Source organism: Ranitomeya imitator, chromosome 4 (genome assembly GCF_032444005.1).
Source record: "Ranitomeya imitator isolate aRanImi1 chromosome 4, aRanImi1.pri, whole genome shotgun sequence".
NCBI lineage: Eukaryota > Metazoa > Chordata > Amphibia > Anura > Dendrobatidae > Ranitomeya > Ranitomeya imitator.
This window is the reverse complement of record NC_091285.1, coordinates 680,217,101-680,231,830: the sequence shown is the minus strand read 5'-3', so window position 1 is coordinate 680,231,830 and position 14,730 is coordinate 680,217,101. Positions and strand designations below refer to the sequence as shown.

General features: G+C 47.4%; 1 protein-coding gene across 1 annotated transcript in view; it reads left to right on the top strand.

The window, feature by feature from the left end:
- LOC138677329 (NXPE family member 3-like) overlaps positions 1–12,682 on the top strand; it is a 77,182-nt gene extending 64,500 nt beyond the window's left edge. The window contains exon 5 of the mRNA XM_069767379.1: positions 12,043–12,682. Coding sequence (XP_069623480.1) covers positions 12,043–12,575 — 533 coding nt within the window. The 3' untranslated portion in view covers positions 12,576–12,682. The remainder of the gene's footprint in view (positions 1–12,042) is intronic.
- The last annotated feature ends 2,048 nt before the right edge of the window (positions 12,683–14,730 follow it).

The window sequence follows — 14,730 nt, the reverse complement described above, 5'->3', positions numbered from 1 at the left end:
TGAAAGGTGTCGGTGATACCCAAGCGTGGAGGAAGAGCCAAACGGTAGACCACAGGTTTAACCCGTTCGAGAACCTTGAAGGGACCCAAGTAGCGAGGAGCAAACTTGGTGGACTCAACTCGCAGCCTGATGTTACGGGCGGAGAGCCACACCAAGTCGCCAGGAGCAAAGGTCGGAGCGGGGCGCCGATGAACATCGGCGGAGGACCTCATTCTCTCCTTGGAGGCCCGAATGGCATCCTGCGTGCGGTCCCAAATGTCCCGTGCCTCCACAGCCCAGTCTGCCACCCTGGAGTCAGCAGAAGACACAGGCATGGGCACAGGAACACGCGGATGCTGGCCGTAATTTAGGAGGAATGGAGTCTGACCGGTGGAGTCGGCTACGGCATTGTTAAGTGCAAACTCTGCCCACGGTATCAAGGATGCCCAGTCATCCTGCCTGGCAGAAACAAAATGTCGTAAATATGTGACCAAGGTCTGGTTGGCCCTCTCTACCACCCCATTCGTCTCGGGATGATATGCCGAAGAGAGATTCAACTCAATACTGAGTAGACGACAAAGCTCTCTCCAGAATTGAGACGCAAACTGGGGACCCCGGTCACTAACAATTTTGTCTGGCATACCGTGTAGGCGAAAGATATGCTTGACGAACAAGACAGCCAACGCCCGTGCAAAAGGTAGCCGTGGAAGAGGCACCAAGTGCACCATTTTGGAAAAATGGTCGGTGATCACCCAGATAATGGTGCAGTTACGAGACTTGGGTAAGCCCACCACAAAGTCCATCCCGACCATCTCCCAGGGCCTGTCCGCCACCGGCAGAGGATAAAGCAAACCAGCTGGCCGTTGCCGAGGAGTCTTGTTCTTGGCGCAAGAGACACACGCCCGAACATACTCTGCGACATCACGAGCCATATGCGGCCACCAGTATGTCCTCGCCAGTAACTCAGATGTCCTTTTGGTACCAAAATGTCCACCCACCCTGGACGAGTGTGCCCAAGAGAGAACCTCCGGTCGCAAACTGGATGGTACAAAAGTCTTGCCCGGAGGCACAGACTCTAGCGAAACCGGGGCCACAGTTCTCAAGCTCTCGGTGGGGACAATAAGCCGAGGCTCCTCCTCCTCCTCCGCAGATGACACAACGGAGCGAGAGAGAGCGTCGGCCCGAATGTTCTTCTCCCCAGAAAGAAAATGGAGGGTGAAGTGAAACCGGGAGAAGAATAAGGACCATCTGGCCTGGTGAGAATTCAACCGCTGGGCTGTCTGCAGGTACACCAAATTTTTATGGTCTGTGAAGACTTGGAAGGGAAAACGTGCTCCCTCCAAGAGATGTCTCCACTCCGAGAAAGCCAACTTCATGGCTAGCAACTCCCTGTCCCCGATGGAATAATTCCTCTCTGCTGGTGAGAAGGTCTTGGAGAAAAAGAAGCAAGGATGCTTCCGACCTTGAGCATCCTTTTGGAAGAGGACTGCTCCAGCACCAACAGAAGAGGCATCCACCTCCATGATAAATGGCTTATCAACATCGGGGAGATGTAGGATGGGAGCGCTAGCGAAGTGTGACTTTATAGAGTTAAAGGCCTTGGAGACCTCCTCAGACCACAATTTGGGATTCGCCCCCTTCTTGGTGAGGGCAACCAAGGGAGCTACCAAAGTTGAGAAGTGCGGAATGAACTGGCGATAATAATTAATGAACCCCATAAAGCGCTGCACCGCTTTAAGAGAATGGGGTTCCTGCCAGTCCATCACAGCCTGTAGTTTGGCAGGATCCATAGCCAATCCCTGGGCAGAGATGATGTAGCCTAGGAAAGGTAAGGACTCCTGCTCAAACATACACTTCTCCAACTTGGCATAGAGGGAGTTTGCCCGTAGGAGGTCGAAGACTTTGCAAACATCTCTCCGGTGGGAGTCAATATCTGGAGAGTAGATGAGAATATCATCCAGATAGACTACGACCGAGGTGGAAAGCATATCCCGGAAGATATCGTTCACAAAGTCTTGGAAAACGGCTGGGGCATTACAGAGCCCGAAGGGCATCACCAGATATTCATAGTGCCCATCCCTGGTGTTAAAAGCCGTCTTCCATTCGTCCCCCTCTCGGATGCAAATCAGGTTGTAAGCACCCCGCAGATCTAGTTTAGTAAATACCCTTGCTCCCCGAAGCCTATCGAAGAGCTCAGATATCAAGGGCAAAGGATACTTATTTTTAACGGTGATGGCATTAAGACCCCTGTAGTCTATGCATGGACGCAATTCCCCATTCTTCTTCTGCACGAAGAAGAACCCTGCCCCAGCAGGTGACACTGACTTCCTAATGAATCCTCTTGCCAGATTTTCCTGGATGTAATGTGACATTGCATCCGTCTCCGGGTGAGATAGCGGATAGACCCGACCCCGGGGAGGCTCAGCACCAGGCAAGAGATCAATAGGACAGTCATAGGGGCGATGGGGCGGAAGGATCTCCGCCGCCTTTTTGGAGAACACGTCTGCATAAGACCAATACTGCTTGGGGAGAGAGGAAAGATCTGCGGGTACCTCTGTAGTAGCAACCTGAACGCACTCCCTCTGACACCTACCCCCACAAGATTCGCCCCATCCCAGGATTCTGCCAGAGGACCACTCGATATGAGGAGAGTGGTACCGTAGCCAAGGTATTCCCAACAGGACCTCATCAATTCCCTCAGGAATGACGAGCAGAGATATAATCTCCTGATGAGATGGCGACATGGACAGAGTAAAAGGGATGGTCTGGTGTGTTATCTGTGAGGGCAGTGTCGACCCATTCACCACTCGTACCGTTACTGGTTGAGCTAGCATAACCAGGGGTATTGCGTGACGTTGGGCGAAGGCAGAAGACATAAAATTGCCCTCCGCCCCAGAATCCACGCAGAGCTCTACCGAGTGGGAGAATGAGCCTATAGTAATTTTCCCCTTAAAGGACAATTTAGAGGCAAACGTCGCCGTGTCTAATGTACCTCCACCTACTACCACTAGACGCTGACGTTTCCTCGACCGCTGAGAACATCTGGTGGCTAGATGTCCTGACTGCTGGCAAACATGACAGACCTTGAGTGCACAAGCGGTCCGGGACTTAGATCCCGCTTGTGACACTTCCCTGGCCTCATGTGACTCAGGAACCAGGACCGGAGATTCCAGAGGTTTGGCGAAGGTAGGAGTCAGCCGAAACCTCTGCCTACACTGGGCTCGCTCTAACCTCCGCTCGTTAAAACGGAGGTCAATTCGAGTGGAGACAGTTATTAACTCCTCCAGTGTGGCAGGAATCTCCCTAGTGGCCAGAGTGTCCTTAACGTGGTCAGCCAGGCCCCTCCAAAATATGGGGATAAGAGCTTTATCCGACCAATCCAGCTCAGAAGCTAAAGTGCGGAATTGGACGGCAAAATGACTGACCAAGGACTCACCCTGAGTTACTGCCAGCAGTTGGAGCGCAGTATCATGGGTGACTTGAGGTCCTAAAAAGACCTGTTTCAGAGTGCTCAGGAACAACGGAGCACTCTGCACCACATGATCGCCACGCTCCCACAGCGGCGTAGCCCATTCCAACGCCCTGTCCGACAAGAGAGACACTATAAATCCCACCTTAGCCCGCTCTGTGGGAAAACGTGCAGCCAGGAGCTCGAGGTGAATAGAGCACTGACTCACAAATCCCCTACAAAATTTGCTATCACCAGAAAATTTTTCTGGCAGCGGGAGGCGAGAAAATGTCGGAGCAGGGGTGGCAATGGACAGGGTTGCTGCAGCCACGCTAGCAGCCTGTACAGCAACTGCGGTAACATCCACAGCTGAGGTTGCGCTCTCAAGAGCCGCCAACCTACCCTCCAGCTGCTGGATATACCGCAAGGATTGCTGTTTGTCCATCATTACTAGCCAGACCCTGGCGCTAGTGTAATGTTAGGGCTAGCGGAACGCACCAAATAATAAGACAGATAGAGTATGGTGCGTTCGCAGCCCAGGGTCCACCGTGCAGAGATGGAACCTGCTGCCAAGTAATGACGGACTATATGGCAGTACTCATAAGTATACACACGTGGGTTAAACTTCACCCAACGTGAAGGAAGCGATCCTGTTGCGTCACAGGATCGCGGTACCGCACATAGAGCGCGAGCAAGTAGTCAGCGAACTCAACCCCAACTAGGATTGAAGTCCGATTAGACCCTTGCTGGCACAACACCGCAACTGGGTGTGTAAGGAAGCTAAGTAACAATATTAGGGCACAAGAGTGCATGCGGTGCCGCACTGACGAACGCCACTAACCACCCAGGCTTGGGTAAGGAAAGCACAGAGGAAGTGCACGGCGCCGTGCTGGCGGTCACAGCAACTGGAAGCTGTAATGTGTGATTCGTGCTGTAGGATAAGTCGGGCGCTAGATAGCAACCATACACCTTCCGCGAACAGACATTCAATAGGGAAGGGGTATCCAAGGACGACTTGCACTCACAACAAACACACGTATGCAAATGTACACTAGCGCATGGCCGTGCGGTCATGCACAGTTTATATAGTTGCAGCACAGGAAGTGGCCACAGAAACTTTGCCCTTCCAAGACCTGCCAAGAGGACCAATGGAATGTGCTGCAGAGCCTGAGCACATGACCCTCGATCTCCAACGGGAGATCTTGCTCTGGGCATGCTCAGTGTGTGCAGACAAGGACTTAGTCCCAGAGAAGTCCGCTCGCTGCTGACCAGCACTGGCTTTAATGGCAGAAGCTGAAGAAGCAGCAGTAACTCTCTGTACAGAGTGAGACTGAGCAAGACGCTGGGACCGACGTCCCTGCTGAGCAGACTCCACTGCGGTTGGACAAGAATGGGAGACCGCAGCGGAGATGGCTCGAGATTCCCCCTGTGCAGAAGCGGGAACTCGAGACCTAACACTCACACTATTCAATCATACTATTCCTTGAATTTTGTTGTTTGCAATAAAATTGCGTTGTATTGCAAGTATTAGCCTTATTTAAAGGGAACCAGACAGATGAGAAAAAGAGGTTATATTATACTCATCCAGGGGCGGTCCCACTGTGGTACAGTCCGATGGGTGTCGCGGTCCGGTCCAGGGCCTCCCATCTTCATAGGATGATGTCCTTTTCTTGTCTTCATGCTACGGCTCCGGCGCAGGCGTACTTTGTCTGCCCTGTTGAGGGCAGAGCAAAGTACTGCAGTGCGCAGGCGCCGGGCCTCTCTGACCTATCCGGCGCCTGCGCACTGCAGTACTTTGCTTGCCCTCAACAGGGCAGACACAGTATGCCTGCGCCGGAGCCGCAGCGTGAATACAAGAAGAGGATGTCATCATAAGAAGATGGGAGGCCCCGGAGCGGACCGCGACGCCCATCGGACTGTACCACAGCGGGACCGCCCCTGGGTGAGCAAAATATAACTTCTTTTCTCATCTTTCAGGATACATCGGGGGCATATGTGCAGCATTACATAATGCTGTAGATAAGCCCCTGATGTCGGTGGGCTTAGCTCATCGTCGATTTTGGGGGTGACAGGTTCCCTTTAAAGCCGTATCTGAACCTTAGTGTTAAAAACATGGCAAATAAAATTGCCAAATTCTCCCGTAAATAATTCTGCAAAGAGGGAACCATCATACCATTAATAAATACAAGTGGATTTTCATGGGCCCATCCAGTACGTGGGTTCCAAGGCGTAATGGGGTGCATATGACTGACTATGCAGCAGGGCTGGCCTTGCTGCCAATGTGTAAAAGAAAGGAGTACGGGAGTACAAAATGCATATTGTGAAGTGGATTTTCCTGGGCCCATCCAATATGTGGGTTAAAAGGCTTATTGGGGTGCATGTGAATTGGTAGCAGGGCAGGCCTTGATTTCAATGGAACACTTTTTCCGGAGTCCCCCCTGGACATCTTATGACAGGGGTATTGTGGTGCGTGGTAATTCTTGGCAGCCCATCCACTCACAGCATAGGCTACAACAGTTTAGGAGACCCACTGTTTCATAATGGCCCTTTAAGAAGATTAATGCCACCTGATGCACCAGTAAAAATAGGCTCTGTGACTTTAAGAGCCGCTCCTTCAGAAATGAAACAAGATGGGTCTGCTTATGTGTCACACACCACATGGCCAGATAGGGGTGTTAAATGTTACAGTGACATTTCTCAGTGAATGCATTTGTAGTGGTTGAAAGCAATGTTAAAGTTGAAAAACGCTTCAAAAACGCTGCGTGTGAACTAAGCCCAAGTGGAGGAGGAAATTTTCGGTCTGAGGTGAAATATTTGACCTTACAGGCAAGTCATTAACCTGCAAAGTATGGACCTTAACATATTTCCAAGCAAAACCTGTTTTGGTTTCGTTTTTTATGTGTTTTTTGTGGCCCCGGGAAAAATGGCATGAATCTCAGAAACAAATGATTAAGGCTGTGAACTATGAATCAGGAATGCTTCCAGAGGCGATCCCCATGATGACCTCGTGTAATTTGAGCAGTGATTCCATCATTTTCAGACGTTTTTAGACCTTAAAAGGACCCCCGGGGGGATCGCGGTAAAAATACACGGGTCTCCCATAGACTTACATTGGGCTCGTTGTTTTGGCCGAGTTCCCGAGTATTCCAATTCGACCTGAGCAACGAGCACCCGAGCATTTTAGTGCTCGCCCATCACTACTATCTATCTATATCTATCTATCTATCTATCTATCTATCTATCTATCTATCTATCTATCTGTCTGTCGATCTACAGGGTGGGCCATTTATATGGATACACCTAAGGCCGGCGTCACACTTGCGAGTTTTACGGACGTAAGAGCGCAGAATCTACGTCCGTAAAACTCGCAAAAAATACGGCACAATTATTCTCTATGCCCCTGCTCCTATTTGCCGTATTTTACTGATCAGTATTATACGGCTTTCTACGGCCGTACAAAATCGCAGCATGCTGCGTTTGTCACCGTACTGCGCAAGAAATACGCCAATGAAAGTCTATGGAAGCGTGAAAAATACGGATTACACACGGACAAGCAGTGTGACTTGCGAGAAATACGCAGCGCTGTTAGAGAGAAAAGCCGGCAATTCAGTGCGGTGTACAGTAAAATCACACTGACAGCTTACAGTAGAATAGGTAGAATAAATGTGTACACATAGAATAGGTATATATATATATATATATGTCAGTGAGACACATATATGTATATATATTAATATTTATTCCAGCGCTATACAGCTTGAAAGCCGGTAATTCAATTACCGGCTTTTTCTTTCTCCTTCCTAAAACCCGACATGATATGAGATATGGTTACATACAGTAAACCATGTCTTCTCTCCATTTTTTTTGCAGATTCCACACTACTAATGTCAGTAGTGTGTATCTGCAAAATTTGGCCGTTCTAGCTCTTAAAATAAAGGGTTAAATGGCGGAAAAAATTGGCGTGGGCTCCCGCGCAATTTTCTCCGCCAGAGTAGTAAAGCCAGTGACTGAGGGCAGATATTAATAGCCTGGAGAGGGTCCACGGTTATTGGCCCCCCCCGGCTAAAAACACCTGCCCCCAGCCACCCCAGAAAAGGCACATCTGGAAGATGCGCCTATTCTGGCACTTGGCCACTCTCTTCCCATTCCCGTGTAGCGGTGGGATATGGGGTAATGAAGGGTTAATGCCACCTTGCTATTGTAAGGTGACATTAAGCCTAATTAATAATGGAGAGGCGTCAATTATGACACCTATCCATTATTAATCCAATTGTAGTGAAGGGTTAAATAAAACACAAACACATTATTTAAAATTATTTTAATGAAATAAAAACAATGGTTGTTGGAGTATTTTATTCAACGCCCAATCCAGTCACTGAAGACCCTCGTTCTGTGAGTAAAAAAACATAATAAACCAACAATATACTTACCCTCCGCAGATCTGTAATGTCCAACGATGTAAATCCTTCTGAAGGGGTTAAAACATTTTGCAGAAAGGAGCTGTGCTAATGCAGGCTGCTCCTCGCTGCAAAACCCCAGGGAATGAGGCTAAAAATAGATCAATGAGCTATATTTAGCTTCATTTGCGGTGAGGCGCCCTCTGCTGGCTGTTCATAGATCGTGGGAAATTACCTAGAAAGCTCCCTGGCTGAATTACCGTCTTTCAAGCTGTATAGCGCTGGAATAAATATTAATATATATACATATATGTGTCTCACTGACATATATATATATATATATATACCTATTCTATGTGTACACATTTATTCTACCTATTCTACTGTAAGCTGTCAGTGTGATTTTACTGTACACACTATATATATATAGACAGTATATATATATTTTCTTTTCTTTTTGGGACACATGGATCACTTCTATAGCGGTATGTTGGTTTTGCTAGCCTGCGAGAAAACCACGCAGTACGGATGCCATACGGATTACATACGGAGGATGCCATGCGCAAAAAACGCTGACACACCCTGCCTACGGAGGAGCTACGGACCACTTTTTTCGGGACTTTTCAGCGTATTACGGCCGTAATATACGGACCGTATTGTTTTACGCTGTGTGTGACGCCGGCCTAAATAAAATGGGAATGGTTGGTGATATCAACTTTATGTTTGTGGCACATTAGTACATGGGAGGGGGAAAACTTTTCAAGATGGGTGGTGACCATGGCGGCCATTTTGAAGGCGGCCATTTTGGATCCAACTTTATTTTTTTCAACGGGAAGCGGGTCATGTGACCCCTCAAACTTATTGTATTGAGAATTTCACAAAAAAAAACAATTTTGTGGTTGGTTTTAACATAACTTTATTCTTTCATGAGTTATTTACAAGTTTATGACCACTTATAAAATGTGTTCAAAGTGCTGTCCATTGTGTTCGATTGCCAATGCAACCCTCTTCTCCCACTCTTGACACACTGATAGCAACACCGCAGAAGAAATGCTAGCACAGGCTTCCAGTATCCGCTGTTTCAGATGCTGCATATCTCGTATCTTCACAGCATAGACAATTGCCTTCAGATGACCCCAAAGATAAAACTCTAAGGGGGGCAGATCGGGAGACCTTGGTGGCCATTCAAGTGGCCCACGATCACTATCCACTTTCTAGGAAACTGTTCATGTAGAAATGCTCGGACCTGTCACCCAAATGGTGCACCACCACATCTATCTATCTATCTATCTATCTATCTATCTATCTATCTATCTATCTATCTATCTATCTATCTATCTATCTATCTATCTATCATGTATTATCTATCTATCTACTGTATCTATCTGTCTGTCTGTCTGTCTCTCTGTGTGTGTAAACACTATTCTTCCATGGAGTATGTAAAATAAGAGGTTAAACAAAGAAATTACATCACTTTAAAAAAAAAAAAAAATAGATCTTATTTAGGTTATAAAAACGCATGTCTTCACATCCTGTTCCGTGCAGATGTGTCCGGATCACAGAATTCCAAGCGGCGGAAGTTCACCGACCTGCAGGTCATCCAACCTTGGGTGGAACACCCAAGTGATGGGTGTCTCAATATGGAAACTGCTGGTGGTACCAGCCTCTTGCGCAGTACCACCAGCGGCACACCGTCGCACCACACACACACACTGTATACGCCCTACGCACCACACACACACAAACACACACTGTATATGCCATAGACATGACACACACACACTGTATATGCCGCACGCATGACACACACACACTGTAGACGCCGTACGCACCACACACTGTATATGCCGAAGGCAACACACACACACACACACTGTATATGCCGTACGCATGACACACACACACTGTAGACGCCGTACGCCCCACACACACTGTATATGCCGAAGGCAACACACACAACACACACACATTGTATATGCCGTACGCAGCCTCTTGTACGGTATCACCAGCAGAACACCATCGCATCACTCACACACACACACCATATACGCCGTAAGCACCACACACACACTGCATATGGAACACCCACTAGGGCCCTGGTGTACTTGGTACCAGGTCCGGTACTTAAAGGGATCTGTCACGGCACCGGCGACCCGGTCTGTGGCCCTGCACAACCATGTAAAAGGGAAAGGACTTCAAGGGGTTGATTAAATAAAGTTTTTTCATGATGCCACCTGTGGTATTCAGTCAGGGATGATCAACGCTGCTTAAAGGGGTCCTCTTGGGTGATGTTATGGCAGCAGGGATGGTATATCTTCCCACAGGTGAAGCTGGGTCCCCAGGGCTCCCGGTGTATAGATAAAGATGGTAGATAGTGTAGGAAGAAACGGTGGACACAGGGTTGCAGCCTCTTTATCTTTTTACTGTAGAATGTAGAATTCAGGCAGCCACAGCCCAGGGTACCAGATCACAGGTGCTGTGTTGTAGTCCCTTGCTGCCTTAGGCCTCTCACAAGGTCCTCACGATCTCTCTCTGTCTCCCTTTAGGTAGGGCACTAACCCGCATGACAGGTAGCACAAACCTTTTTACAGGATCTCTATCTTGACCAGATGTTACTGTGTCTTTGGGTATTAATGGTAGACAGGTGACTTGAAATCCAGCTGTCCGCCAGTTACTGCTGTGACTGTGAGACATAGACTACTGCACAACCTCCGTCTTCTGGCTACCGGTATCTGTGCTTCAGCATGGAGGGAGCCCAATCGCAGCTCTTCTCCAGCTCCTCACTCTCCTTTGCTTCTTTTCCTCCTTCACACTCTCTACAACTTATTCTGCTTTCCTTCTTTTTTAGGAGCTGCAGCACCTCACGTGGCTGCACGGCCCCACTCTTTCTCTCTGCTCTGTTCATCTGACAGACGGGTCCAGACTCCTGTCTGGCAGCAACTAACTGCTTTCCCTCCAGGCAGAATATACTGTATATAGGGGAGTCACCCACAAGCTGGATCAGAGCCCCCCCTTCTGGCCTCGAGTAGGAACATGTTGCATGTTTGTGATTACCTGATAAAAGGGATCCTTCCTCGCTTCCGAATATGACATCACTCTCCCCGTGAGGAAAGCAATGCCACTGTAACAACCAGGAACCTGGGGTGTTACATATATGCCGTATGCACCACACACACAAACTGTATACGCCGTACGCAGCCTCTTGCACGGTACCACCAGCGGAACACTGTCGTGAACACACCGCCGCCGGGAGCAGCCGAATGATTCACTGACCGCCGCCATCTTTGTACAGGAGGAGTGCATGCGCAGTTTTAATGTGACCGCCGCTATCTGTCTGCACAAAGATGGTGGCAATCTGATTTACTGCGCCTGTGTGAACTCCGCACTGGCGCAGTGAATCATTCGGCTGATCTCAGTGGCAGATGCTCGGCGTGTCTACAGGCAGAAGAAGCCGGTCACATTAAAGGGGTTTTCCCACGAACGAAAGTTCATTTTAAAAATTGTCTGTGTCTGACCGTGTACGGAGAATAACACATCTCCTGGGCAGGGGAGGAAGCAAAAGACAATACTGACATTACAGCAGGGGATCACAGAGGATTTCTTTTGTCCGGTAAAATATTTCACTGACTTTTTAAACAATATTTTACCTCACAAAATGTCTCCTCTGTGATCTCCTGCTGTACTGTCAGTATTATCTTTGAGGGGAGAACACAGCACAGGAAGGAGAGAGACAGCAGACAATGGGGATAGCACATGGGGTAGACAGGTCAAAGAAGAGCACAGACGGGAGAAGTCAGCACATGGGGAAAGAGAGAGTGGATAAGTGGGTGAGCACATGGGGGGAGAGATTCTCAATGCTGCAAAGCCTGCCCCCATCCTGACATTAGCGCCCTCCCGATGCGATAGCATCTGGCCTCCATATAGTATTGTAGAAGCTTGACAAAGAACAAATAGGTTAAAACCTTGCTTCTTTATGTGGATAGTGGAATAACATTTTCTTTCCTTCTTTGGTCAGTGTTGACAGTCTTCATTAACATTAAATTATTGCCATCGAAGTTTGGTGCAGTAGAGCCCAGGAAGAGTGCGAATTATAGAATTATGGCCATCTGAAAAACATGTTAGACATGCAAAACTGGGAATACTAAGAGGAACATTAGTTAAATATTAATATGTAGCGTTCATAAGTAAAAGGTGATATTAAATATTCTTCTTTTGAAGGTCTCAACAGGATAGACCTGCATGTTACTTACAAGTCAGGACCTCTGATAGCTGCAGATGCCACTGCAGGTCTGGTCATGCGATGGCGAGCTCATGGACTGCCCTTGAGGACCAGCAAGACCATGATGTCTGACCTCCACTATGAAGCTGCTGAATTGGCTGGGATCGGTGGAGGACCCCACACTGTAATCATGCTCAACCTATGGGCTCACTTTACCAGTTTCCCTGTGAGAGTTTATCTAGAACGTCTGGAGAAAGTCCAGCAGGCGGTCTCATCTCTGCTTTTCCGAAGCCCGGAGACGACGGTGATCATCAAATCGGCCAATACCGGTTATAATTCAGAATATGGCGGTGACTGGTTGTCTCTTCAGCTGGACCTTTTGCTCAGGGCAACCTTCAAGGGAATGGGGGTGATAATCCTGGATGTCTGGGACATGACATCCTGCCACTATCTTCCTGACAACATCCACCCAGAACCCCCAGTCATCAAGAACGAGGTGGACCTCATGTTGTCTTATATATGTCCAAAATAATGGACAAGACAATTATCTGTTATTAGCTAAGAATGACATAATCATATGCTTTAGTAGGAACAATTATGGAAACCTGGCACCATTATAGTTGGTTTGAAGCATATCTCTACACCATTGTACATTAAACAAAAAATTTATCTACATAAATGGCAAACTCTCTTTTGTATACATACATTATGGTGATCATCCTGTACTTACCACAAATTACATCCTGAATTATACTCCAGAGCTGCAAATTGTCTCTTCAGAGATGAGGAGGGCTAGAGCTCTACTGCAACCTATAGGAAGTAGCGATCCTACAAGTCAATATCGACCCTTTAAGGAGCCTTGTCACATGACTTAGGATAAAAACAAAACCAAAATCTCAATTTGCAGACACTGTGTTTTGGGGTACTGCCCCTTGTCAGTGCAAAGTGTCAGATCTGGTTTGGCTGTGTAAGAGGCATCTGACCGGGATCCAGAGGGTAACATTTCTCCTTGTGGACATAGTGTCTGAAAATTGAGATTTTGGTTTTGGGTTTTATCCTAAGTCAACAAGGCTCGTTAAAGGGTCGATATTGACTTTTAGGCCATTTTCACACCATCCTTTTTTTCATGCGGAATCGCTGCGATTACAATGTACCCTATGGAAAACAGGAACTGCTGTGCCCACATTGCGGAAAATCCTGAAAAAAGCCGCGCTGAATAGCTGCGGTAAAAAAGAAGTACCATGTCACTTCTTTTTGCGGAACTGCAGCGGTTCTGCACCAATAGACCTCCATTGTGAGGTCAAACCCGCAGTAAAACCCGCAGATGAAAAAAATATCTGCGGGTTTTCTGCGGTTTGTGGTGCAGAACCGCTGCAGTGTGGCTGCCCCCCCGTGCCCCAATCCCACCCCCCCATGCTCCGATGCCACCCCCTCGTGCTCCAACGCCCCCCCCCGTGCCCTCATCTCCCCCCCTTATACTTACCCGGCCTCCCGGTGTCCGTCCGTCCGTCTTCTCCCTGGGCGCCGCCATCTTCCAAAATGGCGGGCGCATGCGCAGTGCGCCCGCCGAATCTGCCGGCCGGCAGATTCGTTCCAAAGTGCATTTTGATCACTGAGATATAATCTATCTCAGTGATCAAAATAAAAAAAATAGTAAATGACCCCCCCCCCTTTGTCACCCCCATAGGTAGGGACAATAAAAAAATAAAGATTTTTTTTTTTTCCCACTAAGGTTAGAATAGGGGTAGGGGTAGGGTTAGGGTTAGGGGTAGGGTTAGGGTATTTTCAGCCATTTTAACCCTAAAAACTTCCTGGAAAACACACAGACTCTGCATAGAAAACTGCATTAAAAAACGCACTAAAAAATGCATAAAAAAACGAACCAAAAACGCATCAAAAAAAGGACCTGCATTTTCTGCCAAGAGCTGCGGTTTTTAGTCCTGAAAAAGAAGGAGGGAAATCAGGAACGTGTGAACATAGCCTTAGGATTGCTACTTCCTATAGGTGGCACTATAGTTCTAGTCCTCTTCCTCTATGGAGAGACCAGTTGCATATATCCCAGAGGAGCATTGCGGCTTAAAAGTCTCCTCACCTTGGCATAGCAAACTTGACAAGTCGCTCTCCACAAGGAGAAACGCTACCCCGTGGACTCCAGAGTTGCACTTAATATTTTGGTGGTGCAATCACTGTGTACATACATTACATTACTGATCCTGAGTTACCTCCTGTAGATCTTTTATTATAAAAATGAAAAACATAACAATAATAAGAACAGAAACATAACAAAAATATTAGCCAGAAAATAATCAGCGTAATGAACACTGGTCCAGCCGCTCAATCTCTCCCCTCATCCATATTATATATACAGCATAATAACGAATAATAACTACCTTGACCTTCTAGTCCGGTCGCCAAACAAAATAATAATAGCAAACAAATAAATAAACAATGGCAAACAAAAACTATATACATAAACTGTTTTTTTTTTTTTTTTTTTTGGGGGGGGGGGTTATTTTTCATTTTTTTACATTTTTTATTTTTTTGAGTTTTAAATAAAATAACCACAAATTAAATGTTATGGAAATTTGGGTTGGGATGAATCTATCCCCATGTGTGCTGCGGCCGTTCCCAATTATCAGATCAGATATGTTGAGCGCTCAAGAAAGAATGAGTCTGACACGAAAGTG